The sequence below is a fragment of the Emys orbicularis genome, chromosome 1, assembly GCF_028017835.1.
Source record: "Emys orbicularis isolate rEmyOrb1 chromosome 1, rEmyOrb1.hap1, whole genome shotgun sequence".
NCBI classification, from domain to species: Eukaryota; Metazoa; Chordata; order Testudines; family Emydidae; genus Emys; species Emys orbicularis.
Window position 1 is genome coordinate 116,316,572 of NC_088683.1, and position 21,475 is coordinate 116,338,046.

The following is a 21,475-nucleotide window of genomic DNA, read 5'->3' on the forward strand; positions in this document are numbered from 1 at the left end:
TATCCATATTTTAAAAGGGATGTTAAAACATTGGAGAATTACTAATTTTTATGCCTATAGTCAAGAAAATGCCTTGTAGCCAGACCTAAAGATCTTCATCTGTTTAGCTTCTCAAAAGAAGATTGAGAAGTGACTTGATGACAGTGTGTAAGTACCTTAATAGGGAGACAATACCAAATACTGATGGGCTCTTTAGCAGAGAGAGGCATAACAGAAACCAGTGCCTGGAAACTGAAACCAGACCAATTTAAATAAGATGCAAATCTTTATCAGTGAGGGTGATTAACCATTGAAACAAACTATCAAGGGAAATGGGGGGATTCTCTCTCGCTCTTGATATCTTCATATCAAGATTGGATGCCTTTCTGGAAGATATGCTTTAGGCAAACAAGTTATTGGTCTCCATACAGGGGTAAGTAGGTGGAATGTAATGGCCTGTGATACACAGGAGGTCAGACTAGATGATCTAATGGTCTCATCTGGCCTTAAACTCTGAATTTTCTATAAGTGTAAGATTTTTTCAGCAATCATGCAGTTGCACCTCTATCAACAACATAATATAGAGCCATTACCTCAGCTAACCTGCTCAGAGCAAGTTTACACAACTCGGAGGTAAAAACACTTGTGTCCAGTCTACACAACTGCTTACACCGTTAGTAACACTGCTTTGGAAAAGCACTTACAAATGTTGCTAGTGTAGAGGGACCTTGTGCATGCAGTCCAGCATTCAGGAGCTGGAATGTACCAACCCAGTAATCCTAAACAACTCTATGATAACGCAAGCAGGCACTTCAACAGGATATGAGACTGAGCTCAGTTTTAACTTTTAAAGCGTTTAGTTGACTGGGACCAAGAGGTGGAGTACTTGCAGTACTGCGAGAGAGCTCTCGCAGCGCTGGTGGCGCGACTACACTCGCGCTTCACAGCGCTGCCGCGGCAGCGCTGTGAATTGCCAAGTGTAGCCAAGGCCTGAGTTGAAATTTGTCAGTTGATTTATTTTTAATTGACAAAGGGCCCTTTTTTTTTTTAATGAAAAATTGTATGAAAGATGGCTTTGAACAGTTTGACACTATTTTGTACTAATATTCATAAGTCATTCTGAATTGTAATTCTACCCCTGTTTTCCCCTTGGAAAATGGCACAGCCTAAACAGCCATTCCCAAGCATGTGGGGCAAGTTGCCACGGTACACAGCTTTAAGATGTCCTGCGAGCTGGGATTCTGCACCGCATATTTAGTTTACAGCAAGGGTGGCAGGGACATGGGGTTGGAGATGATAGTGACCTGCAAAATAAAAACAAGTGAGGCTTTCACTTGTGCCCCTTTTTTAGTGTAAGGCCTGAGCCAAAAAAGGAAAGGTGATTTTTCCCTATTTGTGTTTCCCATTAGTGCAGGCCTTCTCTGCTCTGGAAGGCTCCTTGATGAATGAAGAACTAGTGAAACTGTGCCATCACAAGAGACTAAATGCTGAGCAAGTGAGAGGGCAAAGGAGTATTAGGCAGATTATTTTAAATGTTTTTTTGTTGTTGTTGCTTTTTATTAATCCCTCCAGTGACTAGTGAACTATCTGAAGAAAGGACCTCTTTGCTGAAGTGTCTGAACAGTTGCCCCTTCAGTTAAGTTGTACAACTGCATGCTTTGAACCCCCCATACTAGCAGTCAGGCTGCATACTCAGGGCCTCTAGACAGGGATTGGATGTCCACTTAAACTGAGTAAACACCATGTCTTGTAAACTCTGTTGCTTTGGGTGTGGGGAACACATTACAAGTTAATAATAATAGTTTATTGTTTTACTAAGGAAATCCAAGTGGGTGCTGTGTTACACAACAGAGCTTCAATACCAATGCAAGTGGGTGTCTCACTACACAGACAACAAGGGCTGCATTGATTGAAATGAGTGTGATTTAAAGAACAAGCTTGGATTTCACCAACCATACTTATCCAGGACTCTCTGAACTCCGCTATATTGATTTAGAGATCTGATGCTGTTGCTTCTACTGTAAACATCTAGCTTAGGCTGTGGTTATAACACACAGTACCAAGGTTCTGACATGCTGTCCAGTACATCATCATTTTTAAGTTGTAGATGTGCAAGTTGCAATCTGTTCAGCATTTTCACAGAGACAATACTACAGAGTTTTATTTTGTGTAGCATCTTTCATAAAAACTACTGCAACCATGGGTGGCTGGTGACCAGCCTCCTCGGAAGGCTAACCCCCGGGCCCTCCCCTTGTGCCCGAAGCCCTGGCCCTCCTTTCCCTTCTGCCTCCCCCTCCCCCGCAGGAGCCCAAAGCACCCCCACTGTGGCCCCAGCGCCAGACGGCTGGGGGCGGGGGGGGCGAGGCCCCAGCCCTGGTGTGCCGCAGCCTCAGCACCCACTACCCCTGGGCAGTGTGGCCACCGCACCTGCAGCTCCGGGCGGCCGGGCAGTGCGGTCGCCGCGCCCCCAGTCGCGGTGCTCAGGCAGCCCAGCACCAGCTGCCCTGGTTGTAGAACCAATGTGAATGAAATTGTTTTTAGTTATTCACTGTACCATTGTAACTTCTGTTCACCATTTCATTACACTTGCCATTTTGCCTACATTGTAACTTTCATTACACTTGCCATTTTGCCTACATTGTAACATTGTAACTTCTGTGCAATATTGTAATTCAAAACCCATTTTAAAATGCTAACTCCATTTTGTAAAAGGCTTGTGCTGCAGCCTCCATTTTTGCAAGCCATACTGTAATTTTATTAGTCTAGTTGTGATGTGTGAATGAGGTATGTATGGGTGATAGAATCAACCTCCAGCACCAGCCCGACCTGATGAGATAAAGTTCAAATTCCAACGGCTGAAGAACTAGACAACAGCCCTAACTCAAGCAAGAAGCATCCACCCTAAAAAGAAAAAAAACAACAGAAGGAAGATCAAAGCCAGGTCCCAGGCTGACAGTCACACCTGCAATTGACGGGTGATCAAGCACCAAACCCAGAGGCGGCGTGACACAGCAAGACCTAGAGACTTTGAATCCAAACTAAAAGCCTATAAAAAAGGAAGGGTGAGATGAGAGACTTTGGGTAACGTTTTGCTATCAACATCAAGGAGCATCGGTGCGCACCCGACAGAGACCCGGCTCCTCCTCGTGCTCAGCTTTCCTGGCCAGTTAGCTGCCACGAGCTCCGATCCCAAGCTGCGAACTCAAACTACAACCAGGACCGGCAACTATCCAGCAGCTGCAGAACATTTTGGTGTGTGTGTGTGTGTATAAGCATTAAGGTATTTGCTAATAGTTACAGATTAATAATAAATGTGGCATCTTTGTCTTGACCCCTAAAACGATCCTGTGTAAGTTTGTGGGACAACATGGTGGCCCCGAGTCGCTGCAGGAGGCACTCTGGCCTGGGGGCGGGGCCACACTAGGCTGTTTGCGGAGGCAAAGCCTCCCCTTGCCTATGATACCTGCCGCCCATGACTGCAACATGCTTTACAGAATTAAACTGGATAGTATATAAGTTACAGAAAACCTATTGCATGTGCAACACATTTTGTAATTTAAAATGTAAAGCATTTAGTTATAAGGCAAATAAGAAAGAGAGAAAGGAGTCAATGTATGCAAGGAACTAAATATATTTTAATATGAGATTTCAAAAAAAAAAAAAAAAAAGAGAGGGAAGTTGAGATTTTCAAGGGATTCAGACATATGCCTTCCATTACAATTAATGAAAAGTGTTTATAAAGCCCCTAGACTCCTTTGAAAAATCTCAGCTGGAGAATCCATGAGGTGGAGAGATGCAGGAACTGAAAATGCAAACTGTGGGAAGAGATGAAGAGAAGATAGGCTCTAGATATGCAAAGAGAGGCAATTTTGAGGTCCTGAATAGAAAAAGAGCATAAAGTGCCTTGCAGTCAAGGATGGTAGTTTTCACCTGGATCTTGAAATGAATGAGCCAGTGGAGATGTTTGGAGAAGGAGCTGATATTAAAACTATTGTCAGTACATCTAAAAAGGGTACGGAGCTCCATGCCACACATTCTGGATAGGGTTGCCAACTTTCTAATCCAGCGGTTCTCAAACTGTGGGTCGGGAACCCAAAGTGGGTTACGACCCTGTTTTCATGGGGTAGGGTGACCAGACAGCAAATGTGAAAAATCGGGACAGGGGGTGGGGAGTAATAGGAGCCTATATAAGAAAAAGACCCAAAAATCGGTACTATCCCTATAAAATCGGGACATCTGATCACCCTATCATGGGGTCGCCAGGGCTGGCATTAGGTTTGCTGGGGCCTGGGGCCGAAGCCAAAGTCCACGCCCTACCACCTGGGGCCAAAGCCTGAGCCCCATTGCCCGGAGCCGAAGCCAAAGCCTGAGCCCCACTGCCCAGGGCCAAAGCTGAAACCTGTGGGGCTCAGGCTTTGGCTTCATCCCTGGATGGCAGGGCTCATGTTACAGGCCCCCCCGCCCAGGTCTGAAGTCCTTTGGCTTTGGCCCCCCACCGCCCTAATTGGGGGCTTGGGTAGGCTAAGGCTTCATTCCCCCCTCCTGGTCTCATGTAGTAATTTTTGTTGTCAGAAGGGGGTTGCAGTGCAATGAAGTTTGAGAACCCCCGTTCTAATCGCACAAAACCTGACACCCTAGCCCTGCCCCTTCCCTGTGGCTCCACCCCCCCGCTCACTACATTCCCCCTCCCTCCTTCACTTTCACTGGCTGGGTCAGGGGGTGAGATGTGAGAGGGGGTGAGGGCTCTGCAGGGCCAGCGCTAACTTTTTTGCTGCCCCAGGCAAAAAAAAAAAAAGAGTGCCGCACCGCCCCGCCGTAACACCCCCCCCAGAGCGCCGTGCCGCCGAAACCCCCGCCCCTCCAAGCGCCGCACTGCCCAAACCCCTGCCCCCCCAGCAGTATGACACCGAAACCCCCGCCCCCCGAGCGCCGCGCTTGCCCAAACCCCCGCCCCGCCCCCCCGAGCGCCGCGCCATGCCACCCAAACCCCCGCCCCCCCGAGCGCTGCGCCGTGCCTCCCAAACCCCGAGCGCTGCACTGGGCCGCCCAAACCGCCGTCCCCCCCCAGTGCCGCGCGCCGATGAAACAAAAACAAACAAACAAAAAACCTCGAGCGCCGCCCCACCAAACCAAAAAAAACCAAAAAAACAAAAAAACCCAAGCGCCCCCTGGCACCCCAAGATTGGCCGCCCCTTCCAAGGTGCCGCCCCAAGCACGTGCTTGGTCGGCTGGTGCCTGGAGCCGGCCCTGGGGCTCTGGTTGGGGGTGTGGGCTCTGGGGTGGAGCTGGGGATGAGGGGTGCAGGTGGGGGCTCCAGGCTTGGGGGTGGGGCCGAGGGACTTGAAGTGTGGGAGGGGTCTGCGGGTTGAGGCAGGGGGTTGGGTGCAGGGGGTTGGAGTGCAACCCCCTGCCCTAGCTCTGGCTAGGGGTGTGTGCTCTGGGGTGGGCCCGAGGATGAGGGGTTTTGAGTGCAGGAGGGGGCTCCAGGTTTGGGGGAGGGCTTAGGGCTGCGGCAGGGGCTTGCGGTGTGGGCTTATCTCTGGCGGCTCCCGGTCAGTGGCGCAGTGGGGCTAAGGCAGTTTCCCTGCTTGTCCTGGCTCCGTGCTGTGCCCCAGAAGCAGCCAGCATGTCCGGCTCCAAGGCGGGGGTGCTAGGAAGCTCCACGCACTGCTCTCACCCGCAGGCACTGCCCCCCCAGATCCCATTGACTGTGGTTCCCAGACAATGGGAGTGTGGAGCCAGTGCTTGGGGCGGGGACAGCGCACGGAGCCTCAGCCCCCCGCCTAGGAGCTGGACCTGCTGGCCACTTCCAGGGCGCAGCAGAGGACAGGACAGGTAGGTACTAGCCTGCCTTAGCACTGCCGACCGGACTTTTAACAGCCCGGTCAGCGGTGCTGACCGGAGCCATCGGGGTCCCTTTTCGACCAGGCATTCTGGTCGAAAACCGGACACCTGGCAACACTAATTCTGGAGTCTGGACAGCTGGGACTTGGGGAGTTCCATAGTCAAGGCCTGATGAGATAAAAGCATGAATGAAGCTTTCAGCAAATGGGGCAGGGAGTGGGGAGTGCTGACGCAATGGTGTGAAGGAGTATGTCTAGACTATACCAACATAGCTATGCCAGCGTAGCCCCATAGCATAGACATAGTCTATTCTGACAAAAGGGTTTTTTCTGTCAGTGAAGGAACACCACCTCCCCTGTCAAGGTTCCTTCCCCACTCTGAACTTTAGGGTACAGATGTGGGGACCTGCATGAAAACTTCTAAGCTTAACTACCAGCTTAGATCTGGTTTTACTGCCACCACTCCCAAGTGCTAACTCCCTTCCCTGGGTAGCCTTGAGAGACTCCTCCACCAATTCCCTGGTGAACACTGATCCAAAACCCCTTGGATCTTAAAACAAGGAGGAATTAATCATTCCCCCACTTCCCTTTCCCCCCACCAATTCCTGGTGAGTCCAGATCAAATCCCCTTGGATCTGAAAACAAGGAAAAATCAGTCAGGTTCTTAAAAAGAAGGCTTTTAATTAAAGAAAGAAAGGAAAAAATCATCTCTGTAAAATCAGGATGGAAAATAACTTTACAGGGTAATCAAATTCAAAGAGCCCAGAGGAATCCCCTCTAGTCTTAGGTTCAAAGTTACAGCAAACAGAGGTAAACCCTCTAGCAAAAGGTACATTTACAAGTTGAGAAAACAAAGATAAACCTAACACGCCTTGCCTGGCTGTTACTTACAAGTTTGACATATGAGAGACTTTTTCAGAAGATTTGGAGAGCATGGATTGATGTCTGGTCCCTCTTAGTCCCAAGAGCGAACAACCCCCAAAACAAAGAGCACAAACAAAAGCCTTCCCCCCCCACCAAGATTTGAAAGTATCTTGTCCCCTTATTGGTCCTTTGGGTCAGGTGTCAGCCAGGTTACCTGAGCTTCTTAACCCTTTACAGGTAAAAGGATTTTGGAGTCTCTGGCCAGGAGGGATTTTATAGTATTGTACACAGGAGGGCTGTTACCCTTCCCTTTATAGTTATGACACCCCGAACAACATCAGCTACATCGACAGAAGCATTCTTTTGTCAACACAGCTGCATCTACACTGGGGGTAATGTCGGCACAGCTATGTCAGAACGAGGTGTGTTTTTTCACACCCCTGACAGATGTAGTTATGCTGATGTAACTTTCAAGTATACACAAGCCTAGGAGGCAATAGGTGGCAATGAACAGATATTACAGATACAGGAGTTGTACAAGGAGCAGGTGAAGTGTGGTATAGATGGTGGAAACAAATAGGAAGTCTGAGTCAAGAAGGGAGGTAAGGAGTTGTGTTTTAAGATGCTGCTTTTGCCTAAGAGAAACACTTCTGCCTTTGAGGCATTTTGATTAAGGAAGCTGAGATGAAGCCCCAAGTTTATGTGGTTGAGACATAATGTGATTGAGACCATCATACAGAATGGAGGGGCAAAAAAGAGTCAGTAGAGCTGCTGAAAGTTATGTATAGTTGGGTATCATCAGTATATAGCTGGTAATTAGTGAAAATATGACGGAAATGGGAGCGGTAGACAGAAAGGAAAAAAGGCAGAGAATTGAAACTTTTGCAGTTCCACAGAGGAGGGGTCTTGGCACAGAGCTAAAAGCCATTTGTAGAAACAGTGATTTGGTAACTAGAAGCAAAACCATGATGAAAGGGAAGCAAAGATCCCTGTGACGTTGCACTCTATATGATTTTATGAAAATATGCTAATGAGTGTGAATATAATGTAACTGGAATATGCTTCATGCAAAAGGTCTCTTGTAAGGTATCATTACAAAGCCTATAATCTACTGAGTGTGGTCATCCTATTTTTCATGTAGGTATCATTCTTGTATCTGAAACTAGAAATATGAAATATAATTCTGAGGACCTATTGTAATTATGCAAAGTGTGGGCCATTAATGGTGGTTTGGAATCTTGATGGCTCCCATCAACCACGACAATTGACTGTGTATGGCTCTGTTTGCTTGCAGGCCTTCCTGTAAGTCAGGCTGGGAGGAATGAAGGCTTGGGGTCTCACAGGACATGTGAGCATGTCACCTAGTACTAAAATCCATCTTAAACCTGGTGCTTTTCCATTTAGAAGGAAAGACAAAAGATTCCCACCTTGTGCCAAAGCTATATAAGGGGGTGGAACAGAACAAAGGGGGCTGCAATAATGAGAAATCCCCTAGCTACCACCTGAGCTGGAACAAGGGCTGTACCAGGGGAAAGGATTGTGCCCAGACTAGGAAGGCATCCAGTCTGTGCTAGAAACTTATTGAAACATCTGAGGGTGAGATTTTATCTGTAATCAGTTTTCTTACTGTATTAGGTTTAGACTTGAGTGTTTTATTTTATTTTGCTTGGTAATTCACTTTGGTCTGTCTGTTACTATTTGGAACCACTTAAATCCTACTTTTTGTATTTAATAAAATCATTTTTTACATATTAATTAACCCAGAGTATGTATTAATACCTGGGGGGGCAAACAGCTGCGCATATCTCTCTATCAGTGTTATAGAGGGCGAACAATTTATGAGTTTACCCTGTATAAGCTTTATACAGGGTAAAACGGATTTATTTGGGGTTTGGACCCCATTGGGAACTGGACATCTGGGTGATGGAGACAGGAACACTTCTTAAGCTGTTTTCAGTTAAACCTGCAGCTTTTGCAGGATGTTGTTTAGACCTGGGTCTGGGTTTGTAGCAGGCTAGCGTGTCTGGCTCAAACAGGCAAGGTTCTGGAGTACCAAGCTGGCAGGGAAAACGGGTTAGAAGTAGTCTCAGCACATCAGTTGGCAGTCCCAAGGGGGTTTCTGTGATCCAACCCGTCACAATGCCTGTATAGTATAGCTACAGAGTAGGCCCTCAATTCAAAGGCTGCATTTATGATCAAGAAATTAACCAAAAAATTCTAGCTGGTTCAACTGACAGATTATTGACACTTCCTTTGAAGAGGGAACTATGCCTCCCACCCCGCTAAAACATACAGTATTTTTGACTAGTATTGAAGAAACCATTGCTCAAGGAAATCAACTATGCCAACACCAGCCCCAGTGTCTAACCTCCCCTTTCTGAACAAGCTAATAGAGAACCTAGCAAAGAGCCTATTTCAACTTCACCTATCCACTGCTCATAAAAGGCTTCTTTCCCACATGGGATTCATACCACCACACAGAATTATTACTGTTGGTGCTGATGGAGAAGGGCCTCTCCCGAGAGAGATCAGTGCCTGAAAGAGGAGCACCTGGCTGAAGATAAACCCAAACAAGATGGAGTTAATGCTAATGGAGAGAGGGAAATACTACGAAGAACTCACCATCACCACTATATCATCCCCGGTGTCCACCTTTCAGATCATCAAGATGGCTCACAGGCTCAAGTTTTCTTAGGGCTACTCATGGCTACTGGATATCCAGACAGCAAGGTCTGCTAAAATTCCACCAACAGCTGACTAGGAGGCTGCACCCCACAGTGGCAGATTCAGACTTTGATCGTTGTGACTTCACATTTGTGACTTCCAATATAGCTATTGTACCTAGGAATGAAGCTTTTCAGGGTGAAGCATTTTCAGGTAGTTGAGAATGCAGCAGCCTGCTGGCTTAGTAACACAGGCCACCTAGAGCACATCACCCTGTACTTCGCTCACTACATTAGCTCCCCAGTAAATCATGGGTGATATTGTTTAAAGAATCAGGGGGTAGCCGTGTTAGTCTGTATCTACAAAAACAACAAGGAGTCTGGTGGCACCTTAAAGACTAACAGATTTATTTGGGCATAAGCTTTCGTGAGTAAAAACCTCACTTCTTCGGATGCATAGAGTGAAAGTTACAGATGCAGGCATTATATACTGACACAGGGAGAGCAGGGAGTTACTTCGTAAGTGGAGAACCAGTGTTGACAGGGCCAATTCAATCAGGGTGGATGTAGTCCACTCCCAATAATAGATGAGGAGGTGTCAATTCCAGGAGAGGAAAAGCTGCTTCTGTAATGAGCCAGCCACTCCCAGTCCCTGTTCAAGCCCAGATTAATGGTGTTGAATTTGCAAATGAATTTTAGTTCTGCTGTTTCTCTTTGAAGTCTGTTTCTGAAGTTTTTTTGTTCAATGATAGTGACTTTTAAATCTGTAATAGAATGACCAGGGAGATTGAAGTGTTCACTTACTGGCTTATGTATGTTACCATTCCTGATGTCCGATTTGTGTCCATTTATTCTTTTGCGGAGGGACTGTCCGGTTTGGCCAATGTACATGGCAGAGGGGCATTGCTGGCACATGATGGCATATATAACATTAGTGGATGTGCAGGTGAATGAGCCCTTGATGGTGTGGCTGATGTGGTTGGGTCCTCTGATGCTGTTGCCAGAGTAGATATGGGGACAGAGTAGGCAACGAGGTTTGCTACAGGGATAGGTTCCTGGGTTGGTGTTTCTGTGGTGTGGTGTGTAGTTGCTGGTGAGTATTTGCTTCAGGTTGGGGGGTTGTCTGTGAGCGAGGACTGGCCTGCCTCCCAAGGTCTGTGAGAGTGAGGGATCATTTTCCAGGATAGGTTGTAGATCGTGGATAATGCGCTGGAGAGGTTTTAGCTGGGGGCTGTATGTGATGGCCAGTGGTGTTCTGTTATTGTCCTTGTTGGGCCTGTCCTGTAGTAGGTGATTTCTGGGTACCCGTCTTGCTCTGTCAATCTGTTTCCTCACTTCCCCAGGTGGGTATTGTAGTTTTACGAATGCTTGATAAAGATCTTGTAGGTGTTTGTCTCTGTCTGAGGGGTTGGAGCAAATTCGGTTGTATCTTAGGGCTTGGCTGTAGACAATGGATCGTGTGATGTGTCTTGGATGGAAGCTGGAGGCATGTAGGTACGTATAGCGGTCAGTAGGTTTCCGGTATAGGGTGGTGTTTATGTGACCATCACTTATTTGCACTGTAGTGTCCAGGAAGTGGATCTCTTGTGTGGACTGGTCCAGGCTGAGGTTGATGGTGGGGTGGAAATTGTTGAAGTCCAGGTGGAATTCTTCAAGGGCCTCCTTTCCATGGGTCCATATGATGAAGATGTCATCAATGTAGCGCAAGTAGAGGAGGGGCACTAGGGGACGAGAGTTGAGGAAGCGTTGTTCTAAGTCAGCCATAAAAATGTTGGCATACTGTGGGGCCAAGCGGGTACCCATAGCAGTGCCACTGACTTGAAGGTATAAGTTGTCCCCAAATCTGAAGTGGTTGTGGGTGAGGACAAAGTCACAAAGCTCAGCCACCAGGCTTGCTGTGGCCTCATCAGGGATACTGTTCCTGACAGCTTGTAGTCCATCCTCATGTGGAATATTGGTATAAAGTGCTTCTACATCCATGGTGGCCAGGATGGTGTTTTCAGGAAGAAAATCAATGCATTGTAGTTTCCTCAGGAAGTCGGTGGTGTCTCGAAGATAGCTGGGAGTGCTGGTAGCGTAGGGTCTGAGGAGAGAGTCCAAATAGCCAGATAATCCTGCTGTAAGAGTGCCAATGCCTGAGATGATGGGGTGTCCAGGGTTTCCGGGTTTATGGATCTTGGGTAGCAGGTAGAATACCCCTGGTCGGGGTTCTGGGGGTGTGTCCATGTAGATTTGTTCCCGTACTGTAGCTGGGAGTTTCTTGAGAAACAGACTTCAAAGAGAAACAGCAGAACTAAAATTCATTTGCAAATTCAACACCATTAATCTGGGCTTGAATAGGGACTGGGAGTGGCTGGCTCATTACAGAAGCAGCTTTTCCTCTCCTGGAATTGACACCTCCTCATCTATTATTGGGAGTGGACTACATCCACCCTGATTGAATTGGCCCTGTCAACACTGGTTCTCCACTTGCGAAGTAACTCCCTGCTCTCCCTGTGTCAGTATATAATGCCTGCATCTGTAACTTTCACTCTATGCATCCGAAGAAGTGAGGTTTTTACTCACGAAAGCTTATGCCCAAATAAATCTGTTAGTCTTTAAGGTGCCACCAGACTCCTTGTTGTTATTGTTTAAAGAGTCAGTCCTTTTGTTCAAAGACCTTGTCATAAACAGATAGTTAAGGGTTAATGCCTCTTTTAACCTGTAAAGGGTTAAGACGTTCACCTGACACCTGACCAGAGGAACCAATGGGGGGACAAGGTGGTTCAAAAGGAAGGAGGGAAGTTCCCTTTGTTTAGTTTCGGTTTAAGATTTGACCGGAGTGGGAAAGCTCCAGAATTCAGCCTCTTATCAAGTAGTGAGTATTAGTAAAGGAAATAAATAGGTTTATGTTTATCTTCTTTGTAACTTGTCTTGGGCATTAGGGAATAATCAAATTGGGTATTTTTTGTGTAACTAAGTTTTTGCCCAGGGGAACATCCTCTGTGTTTTAAATCTGTTGTCTGTGAGAGTAGCTGGTATGCTAATCTCTCCCAGAGGGTTTTCTTTTACCTTTCTTTTCTTTAATTAAAAGCCTTCTTTTTAAGGACCGGATTGATTTTTTTCCTTGTTTTAAGATCCAAGGTGGTTGGATCTGGGCTCACCAGGAATTGGTGGGGGAAAGAAGGGGGGATGGTTAAATTCTCCTTGTGTTAAGATCCAAGGGTTTGGATCGGTGTTCACCAGGAAATTGGTGAAAAAGTCTCTCAATGCTACCCAGGGAAAGAAGTTAGAACTTGGGAGTGGTGGCAGCAAAACCAGATCTAAGTTGGTAATTCAGTTTAGAGGTTCACATGCAGGTCCCCATATCTGTACTCTAAAGTCCAGAGTCGGGGTGAAACCTATGACAGACCTCCATTGAATTGACCCCACATGCATGAGCAGCCACTCTGCATTTGCAGCAGTGACTTCCCATGACAGCCACATTCCATAGGAAGATTGGAAGAGCCATCCACAAGGGTGAGATTTGGAGGCACAGGAGACAAAGCTATTTTGTCAGCCCGCAGAATTCCCTTCCAAATGAGATCAGAACCACCTCAATTCTCTCCACCTCCAGAACAAAATATAAATCTCTCTGCTTGTTGTAAATTTCCCACAATAAAAGCCCTCTGGATAAGGAGAGAGAGAGAAACTCCTTTTACAACGTAATGAGGCACTCACAGACCTGTTGTTCATAAGAAGTGGGTTTATAATTAAATATAATTAATCTTCCTTCCCCCCAGCCCCGTCTCGATTTTCCAGTGCATCCTGTCTTCTATGTCTGCCTTTTAAATTCCAAGCTCTTTGGGGGCAGCAGCTGTCTTTATTTTTGTGTACTGTCCTGCACCAAGTACATCATCTGTGCTAAATAACTAATAATAGACAGAGGGCCTCCAGCATCATTTTATTACTTAAATGCAATCATAACTTAGGGCAAATCAATCTCAAAATAATCTGAGCAGATAATCCTTCCCCCCTCTTATTCTTTCTGCCGTAGCAGCAAGCAACACTAGGGTGTGAAGCCACCTCTTGTTTCACTAAGCTGCTGTAAAGGAATGACTTTGGGGCACTACAATGATTTTTTAAAAGGACATTTCTTTTTTTCAATGTGATTTTAGCCATTTAATTTGCATGCCCCATCATGCTCCCTGAAGGGCCCCAGCACTTTGCTTGTAGCTAAACATAAAGCAAGTTTCATCTCTCCTGTCCTCCCACTCAGGCAGAACACCACATAAAGAAGTTAGAGGCCTCCTGTGCCCTCCAATGTCCATGTTAGCTGAACCCATTTTTAAAATGAGTTTCAATCTAACAAGGTTCATTATGTATGTACTGTGCCTAGAACAAAGAGGGCTCCAATCCCTGGCTGGGGTCTGGAGGTGTGAATGCAATACAAAGGACACTTCTCTGATTGGCATGGGCCAGGTAAAATGAGGTGCAGTCCATTTTAGATAACAGCTTTTGAAACATGGTTACATGCCAATAGCCTCGTCCCTCCTGAGGAGCATCTTAAACCCACGTTACACTGAAACCACTATAAAAATGGATTCAGCTAATATGACTGTTGTGTGGCCAGCTTGATTCTTCACACTCAGCCCATGTCTACACCAGGGAAATTTACAAACATTTTTCTACTGGTTCTAAAAATAATTACAAAGGGTTTGTGATGATGTGGTGTTATTTGGACCGATGATCTGCTAGGTCACTCCAATCCTTGATTCTGGGAGCCAGCCTTACCCTGCTGTGCTGTGAGAACCCCAACTCCCGGGCTGTTCACGCACAGCCTCTAGAATGTAAGCTGCTCCCAGCTACGTTAGTGAGCACTTTTGGCCAGCCGCTGCTTGGATTGTGCAACCGAATGACACTAGCCAATATCTCCGGTCCCAAACACAACCCTAGGAACCTCCATCTTGCAGTGTCCAGTTATTCCCGCTGGACGTTGCAAGCTTATATGAGTTCATCAATTTAACAAAGAAATTGATATGCACCAGGCTCGTTATCCCAAGGGGAGTCTCTGACACTCTTCAGACCAAACACACTGCTTCAGGCAGAATAAACAAACAGATTTATTAACTACAAAAGATAGATTTTAAGTGATTATAAGTCAAAGCACAACAAGTCAGATTTGGTCAAATGAAATAAAAGCAAAATGCATTCTAAGCTGATCTTAACACTTTCAATGCTGTCATAACTATAAAGGGAAGGGTAACAGCTCTCCTGTGTACAGTACTATAAAATCCCTCCTGGCCAGAGACTCCAAAATCCTTTTAACTGTAAAGGGTTAAGAAGCTCGGGTAACCTGGCTGACACCTGACCCAAAGGACCAATAAGGGGACAAGATACTTTCAAATCTTGGGGGGGAAAGGCTTTTTTTTGTGCTCTTTGTTTTGGTGGTTGTTTGCTCTTGGGACTGAGAGGGACCAGACATCAATCCAGGTTCTCCACATCTTTCTAAACAAGTCTCTCATATTTCAAACTTGTAAGTAAACAGCCAGGCAAGGCGTGTTAGTTTTTATCTTTGTTTTCTCAACTTGTAAATGTACCTTTTACTAGAGTGTTTATCTTTGTTTGCTGTACTTTGAACCTAAGACTAGAGGGGGGGTCCTCTGAGCTCTTTAAGTTTGATTACCCTGTAAAGTTATTTTCCATACTGATTTTACAGAGATGATTTTTACCTTTTTCTTTAATTAAAAGCCTTCTTTTTAAGAACCTGATTAATTTTTCCTTGTTTTTAGATCCAAGGGGGTTGGATCTGTATTCACCAGGAGTTGGTGAAAGGAAGGAGGGGGGGTGGTTAATTTCTCCTTGTTTTAAGATCCCAGGGGGGTTGGAACTGTATTCACCAGGATTTGGTGGAAGGAAGGAGGGGGGATGGTTAATTTCTCCTTGCTTTAAGATCCAAGGGGTTTGGATCTGTATTCACCAGGGAATTGGTGAATGTCTCTCAAGGCTACCCAGGGAAGGGAATTAGCTTTGGGATGGTGGCAGCGGACCAGATCTAAGCTGGTAGTTAAGCTTAGAAGTTTTCATGCAGGCCCCCACATTTGTACCCTAAAGTTCAAAGTGGGGAAGCAGCCTTGACAAATGCCCTTACAAACTTAGATGCTTCTCACCACAGGCTGTCTTGTTGCCCTTCAGCCAGGCTCTCCCCTTTGATCAGCACATCAGTCACTTGGTGGTGGTGTCTATACATAGAGGTGGAAGAGAGAGCAAGCATGGCAAATCTCTCTCCCTTTTATCATGTTTTGTCCCCCCCCCCCCCCTCCGCACTTCAAAGTCCGGTGAGCATTACCTCATTGTAGTCACAATCCAACCAAGGGAAGGGGGGTGACTCACTCGAGAGTCCAACAGATCCTTTGTTGCTGCCTAGGCCAATCAGCGTCCTTTGTTCCTGTGAGGCTGGGCTGGGTCTGTCCCATTCATGCCCTGATGAGATGTGAACTGCCCCTCTGCTCTTGGAGAGTTTTGCCTGGGCCTCTGCTCCTGGAGAGTTTTGCCTGGGCTTGTTTTAAGCCATGAGGATACATTTTTCAGCCTCATAACTATATACAAGAAATTACAACCTATAACATTACTATAACAACAATGCTCAGTGCATCATGAGCCTTCCGAGGACACCCAACATGACAAACTTTGCATTGGATACCACACAATCATATTATAAGGATGAACATGGGGGTGCAGGGTGTTCCCTGGGTACAGACTGTCACAAGTTCCCCATAGTCAACAAAAGCTGCTCTCTCAGAGATCCTCACACCTGAGTGAGCTTCACTGACCAGATGAGACTGTCCACAGCACCTTATGGGTAAGTGGCTGGTGCTGGGGACTCCAGCCATGAAATAAACTGCCAGGACCTGGGATCTTAGCTAGACTCTTCCTTTTGAACACAGTGGCCAAAAGTCACATTTGAAATTGGGTAGGCAAAACTAGGGTGACCAGATGTCCCGATTTTATAGGGACAATACTGATTTTGGGGGCTTTTTCTTATATAGGCTCCTATTACCCCCCACCCCCGTCCCAATTTTTCATATTTGCTGTCTGGTCACCCTAGGCAAAACTGAGGCTTAAATGTGCCACTGCAGCCAATCAACAACACTGGGTAAAGAGCAGTCTGCACTGGCCGGATTTGCAAAATTGCATAGGTGCTGGGCACCTGTAGCTCCCTGAATTCAATAACAGGAGCTGTGTGGGTGGTTAGGACCTCTGAAAAATCAGGCCACATAGGACTCCAAAGAGTGGGAGATGCCCCCCTGCATGCACTAAGGAACCTCCATTGCTGATCTGAGGGGGCAAATGGGAGGGGGAATAGAGGATGCCTTGTGGGAGCACATTCCCCTCTGTGGCTTAGCTGTCCCCAAGAACATCCTCTTCTCCCTCCCCCCTCTCGGAGAAAGCACCAGATTGCACTAAGGGCAAGGATTAGCCAAAACCTTCTTGGGGAGAGGATCCCCCAGGCTTTTATAGCCTTCTCCGGTGACTGGGACAGGCCCCTTGTCCTTCCCCCCTGCAGCGCAGGACACATAGCGGGATCCTCTCCCTCCCCACCCAGGTTGCCAGGCCCCAGGGAAAGCCCGCCGGGGGTGGCTGGCAGGAGGAGGGCGAATGTGGCTCGCGCGGGGCAGCTGACGCCCAGCCCAGGGCTCCCCCGCCTGAACCACCAGCAGGGCCAAGCGCGGCGCGAGAGAGACAGGGGAGAAGAGCCGCTGTAACAAGAGAAGGAGGCTGGAGTCCCTTCGAGATCCCGCCCCTGGAGAGGGGTGTGCCTGGGGCTGCAGAGCGCAAGGAGACTGGGAAGCCGGGCTCAGCGGCCGCGCTTGCAGAGAGGGACAGGGTGGGAGTCGGGCACCAGCGCCTGAGAGGGAAAGGGGCAGGAAAGAGCCAGGGGGCGAGCAGAGCCGGGAGGGGGAAGCCCGAGGGGAGCCCGAGCCTAGAGATTGTGGGGCGAGCAGGTGAAGGCTGAGGCGGGGATCCCCCCCGGGGCACAGCATGTCCCGGAGCCCCTCGGGAGGCTGGCACTGGGCGACCTGAGCAGCGGGATGAGGAGCCGACCGCTGGGGAAGGTGCTGCGGAGGCGGTTCTGGCTGCTGCTGGCACTCGGGGTGCTGATCGTGGGGCTCTGGGCCGCCTACCTGGAGCTGGTGGCGTCGGCGGAGACCAGCGGGCACCCCCTGAACCACAGTGAGTCTCCCCGGGGGCGGGCAGGGCTGGGACCGCGGGACTTGCCGGGATGCGGAGCCTTCCCGGCCCAGGAGGGGAGCCCTGATCCTGCCCCTCCTCCCTCTCTGCCATGTGGCCCCACCGCAGCTCGCTGCACAGCTTCGTCCAGCGGAAAGGGACGAGGGCGGAGCTGCGGTCCCGGCGCCGCGGCCGCCAGCTGCGGGGCAGAGCCCTGCGCTCATCGGGACGGGGGCACGGGCGGGCTGCTACCTCCCAGCGCCGGCGAGTGGTATCGCTGCCCACAGAAAGGAGGAATCGCTCTTCCCTGCCTAGCTCGGACTCTGCCCGCCGGAGGCTGGGGCGGGGAGGTGGGGCAAACGCGTGCTGTGTGTGGAGGGAGAGGGAAAGGTGACGGGGCGCAGCATTTTCGTCTGCTTTTTGACGTGGATGGGGAATCCTATGTGTTTCCTGCCACCTGGGCCTTCCTTCCCTCCGCCCGGTATTGCTGCCCTCTGGAGAACACCTGCAAACAGAGCGAGGACCCTCCCACTTATCATAAACGCGGGACACTATCAGACTAATCATGTCTTCTAAACAAACACATCCCCTTCACTGTATTGGTAACACAGATTAGAACACTGGAAGATGGTAAAGATCCCTTTTACAGTCACTGTTTTCTGATCGTTATTTCTTTCCTATTTGCATTTCTTCCCCATTTGGCCACGAAAATCAAAGAAGTCGGTTTCCCATTTGTTTTTAGTCAATTTTATTTTCAGGTTCTCCAGTCTGCAAAAGCATTGGGTCCTAATCCAATGGTGTTTCCCACAGTGGGGCATATGCGTAAAGGATTAGCCTTGGTTGCAGACAAGCTTTGCAATGCTCTCCAGAGTCTTAGCTTCATTTTTAAAAACTGTAAGCCTCTAGCTGTTCTGATGCAAACAAAACTTTCAAAGTGTAACCCATGCAGCGATGTTTACCTGAGTTTGCAAAGAGCCTGGAACAATAACTCTGTGGTGTGAGTTGTCCTGTTCCTTCATTTTGGTGGGTGCTTGTCAGTCATGTTATCTATGTCACTGTTCATCAAAGCCTGTTAAAATGGAGATGAAGTATATTTTGAAGATTTACATCTGAGTCATTGCTCGTTTTGGGGAGGCCCTTAACAACCCAGCTGGGTTGTAAGCAGGTACAATTGGTTTCATTTGTCTGAAGAGGACTGAGCTTTCAACAGTTTGGGAAATGCTGTTGTGACGGGTTTGATCACAGAAACCCCCTTGGGAGCTGCCACCCAATGTGCAAAGACTACCCCTGCTTCTGTTTTCCCTGCCAGCTCAGGATTCCAGCACCCTGTCTTGCTGAGCCAGCCACTCCTGTCCGGCTCCAACACAGGCCCAGGGTCTGAATCACTTGTCCCAAAGCTGCAAGTTTACCTGAAAACAGCTCACAGGAGTGTGCTTGTCTTTAGCACTCAGATGCCCAACTCCCAATGGGGTCTAAACCCAGATAAATCCGTTTTACCCTGCATAAAGCTTATGCAGGGCAAACTCATAAATTGTTCGCCCTCTATAACACTGATAGAGAGATATGCACAGTTGTTTGCTCCCCCAGGTATTAATACATACTCTGAGTAAATTACTAAATAAAAAGTGATTTTATTAAATACAGACAGTAGGATTTAAGTGGTTCAAAGTAGTAACAGACAGAACAAAGTAAGTCACCAAGCAAAATAAAATAAAATGCGCAAATCTATGTCTAATCAAACTAAATACAGATAATCTAACCCTCAGAGATGCTTCAGTAAGTTTTTCTCAGACTGGACACCTTCCAGGCCTGGGCACAATTCTTTCCCCTGGTACAGCTCTTGTTCCAGCTTAGGTGTTAGCTAGGGGATTCTCCATGATGGCTCCTCCCTCTCTCTCTTCTGTTCCACCCCTTTATATATCTTTTGCATAAGGCGGGAACCCTTTGTCCCTCTGGGTTTCCACCCCCCCTCACTGGAAAAGCACCAGGTTAAAGATGGATTCCAGTTCAGGTGACATGATCACATGTCACTGCAAGACTTCATTACTCACTTGCCAGCACACACATATACAGGGAGACTCACAGGTAAACAGCCATCTGCAGACAATGGTCCTGGTTAATGGGAGTCATCAAGATTCCAAACCATCATTAATGGCCCACACTTTACATAATTACAATAGGCCCTCAGAGTTACATTTTATATTTCTAGTTTTAGATACAAGAGTGGTACATTTATACAAATCAGATGATCATACTCAGTAGATTATAAGCTTTGTAATGATACCTTACAAGAGACCTTTTGCATGAAGCATATTCCAGTTACGTTACATTCACTTATTACCGTATTTTCTCTAAAACTATCCCAGTTACATTATATTGACTTATTATCAAGTTTTTATAAAACCATATAGACTGCACAACGTAACAGCTGTTATTGAAGGTGTTTATTTGAAAACAACTATTTCCATGAGTGGATTTTTTTTTAATTATAGGAACATTTTGATGGCCTGTTTGTTTGGGTTTTACACAAATCTACATTTTGGGCCAAATCTGAGCTGTCTCTCTTCAAACCTCACTTTGGCCCATTTAACTATTAATGCTTTTAAGCATCCCATTTCCCACACATGTCTTAAATCGTTTGATTCTTAGTTTTAAGAGACAAGGGGATCGGGGCCTAAATTCTGAAAATCAAAACCTGAGCCAACAATGAGCTCCATGACGGCACAGGTGTCCACCTTCACAGAGTTCATTGCAGGAGCTGGGCTTTACACTGGGCCCACCTGTTGTATGTCAACTCTGTTCTCTTGGGTAAAATAATATTTTTTTTGTTGAACTGCTGCTTTTAACAATGATAGAGGTTTAATCCTCCTAGCTATGATAGCTCCGTAATCAATCCTGTTGATTTAAACTGACCTTCAGCTATGGACAGCTTTTACAACTAGGGGCATTCATTGGGGTTTGCTGCAGAAAATGGAAATAGAGTGCAATACAATTTTACTTTGTATAGTATCTTCTATACAATCTATCCATCAAGTGTCTAAAACTGTATCCCTTGAATGCAAACTCCTAAATGACAGAGGAATGGTGGAATGATGAGACCTGGACAAAGAGTTCAAAATGGGATATTTTGAGGTATTTCAAAAGAGAGTCATAAGGCAGAGGTTGTTTCAGATGTCATGAGCCACCAAAGAAAAAGCTTTCATACTAGCAGTGAGGAGTTGGTGGGAAGGCACAAGCGGCAAGAGCAAGAAAGTAAAGAGACAAGGACAATGAGCAAGTAAACCTTATTGTGATTTGTGTTCTGTTTCCTCCTCTGCTCCTGGAGGTATGAATTGCACTAGCACATGGGAAAAGTCCTTGTGCTGGGTGAAAGCCTTTTCATATTAAGAAAGGCACTCACAACACTGTCACCCCTACCAGCCTCCCCCCAAATAAGGAAATCTAATAACATCTCTAAAAAACACAAAACAGGTTACTTCAAACAGCGTTTTGTCCCTAAAAAGGGAGACCCGCTGTAGACTCCATGAAGCCTGCTAGGGACCTTGCTCTTGGTTTTATGTGGACCGGTGATCAGATACTACTTTTAAAACGCTAGAATGAATACACAGATAGATGGCACTAGGCTGCAGTGCAGCGGGGCAGAGCAAATGTGCATATACAAGGAGTGCTCGGAGAGCTCAGTCTCCCTCAACACCTTAGTAATCTAGAGTCCTATTTTCCTGGCATGGTGGGGAGGACCATGCTAACTGCCAACAGTAATAAAAGTTCATCTGTGACTCTCCCTACTACCTCATTACCTACAAAAACCTGTTTTGTTTGAAAAGAAATCAAAGGTAGGAATGAAAAACAAATAGTGTTTGTTTCCCTTGGGCTAGTACAGCTCAGTAAACATTCCACCTGTTGGGGCAGAGGCAGCTTTGGTTTTGACTTCATTGT

General features: G+C 47.0%; 1 protein-coding gene across 1 annotated transcript in view; it reads left to right on the forward strand.

The window, feature by feature from the left end:
* The first annotated feature begins 17,400 nt into the window (after positions 1-17,400).
* B4GALNT3 (beta-1,4-N-acetyl-galactosaminyltransferase 3) overlaps positions 17,401-21,475 on the forward strand; it is a 111,556-nt gene continuing 107,481 nt past the window's right edge. Inside the window, exon 1 of the mRNA XM_065406950.1 lies at positions 17,401-17,542. Within this exon, the coding sequence (XP_065263022.1) occupies positions 17,401-17,542 (142 nt within the window). The remainder of the gene's footprint in view (positions 17,543-21,475) is intronic.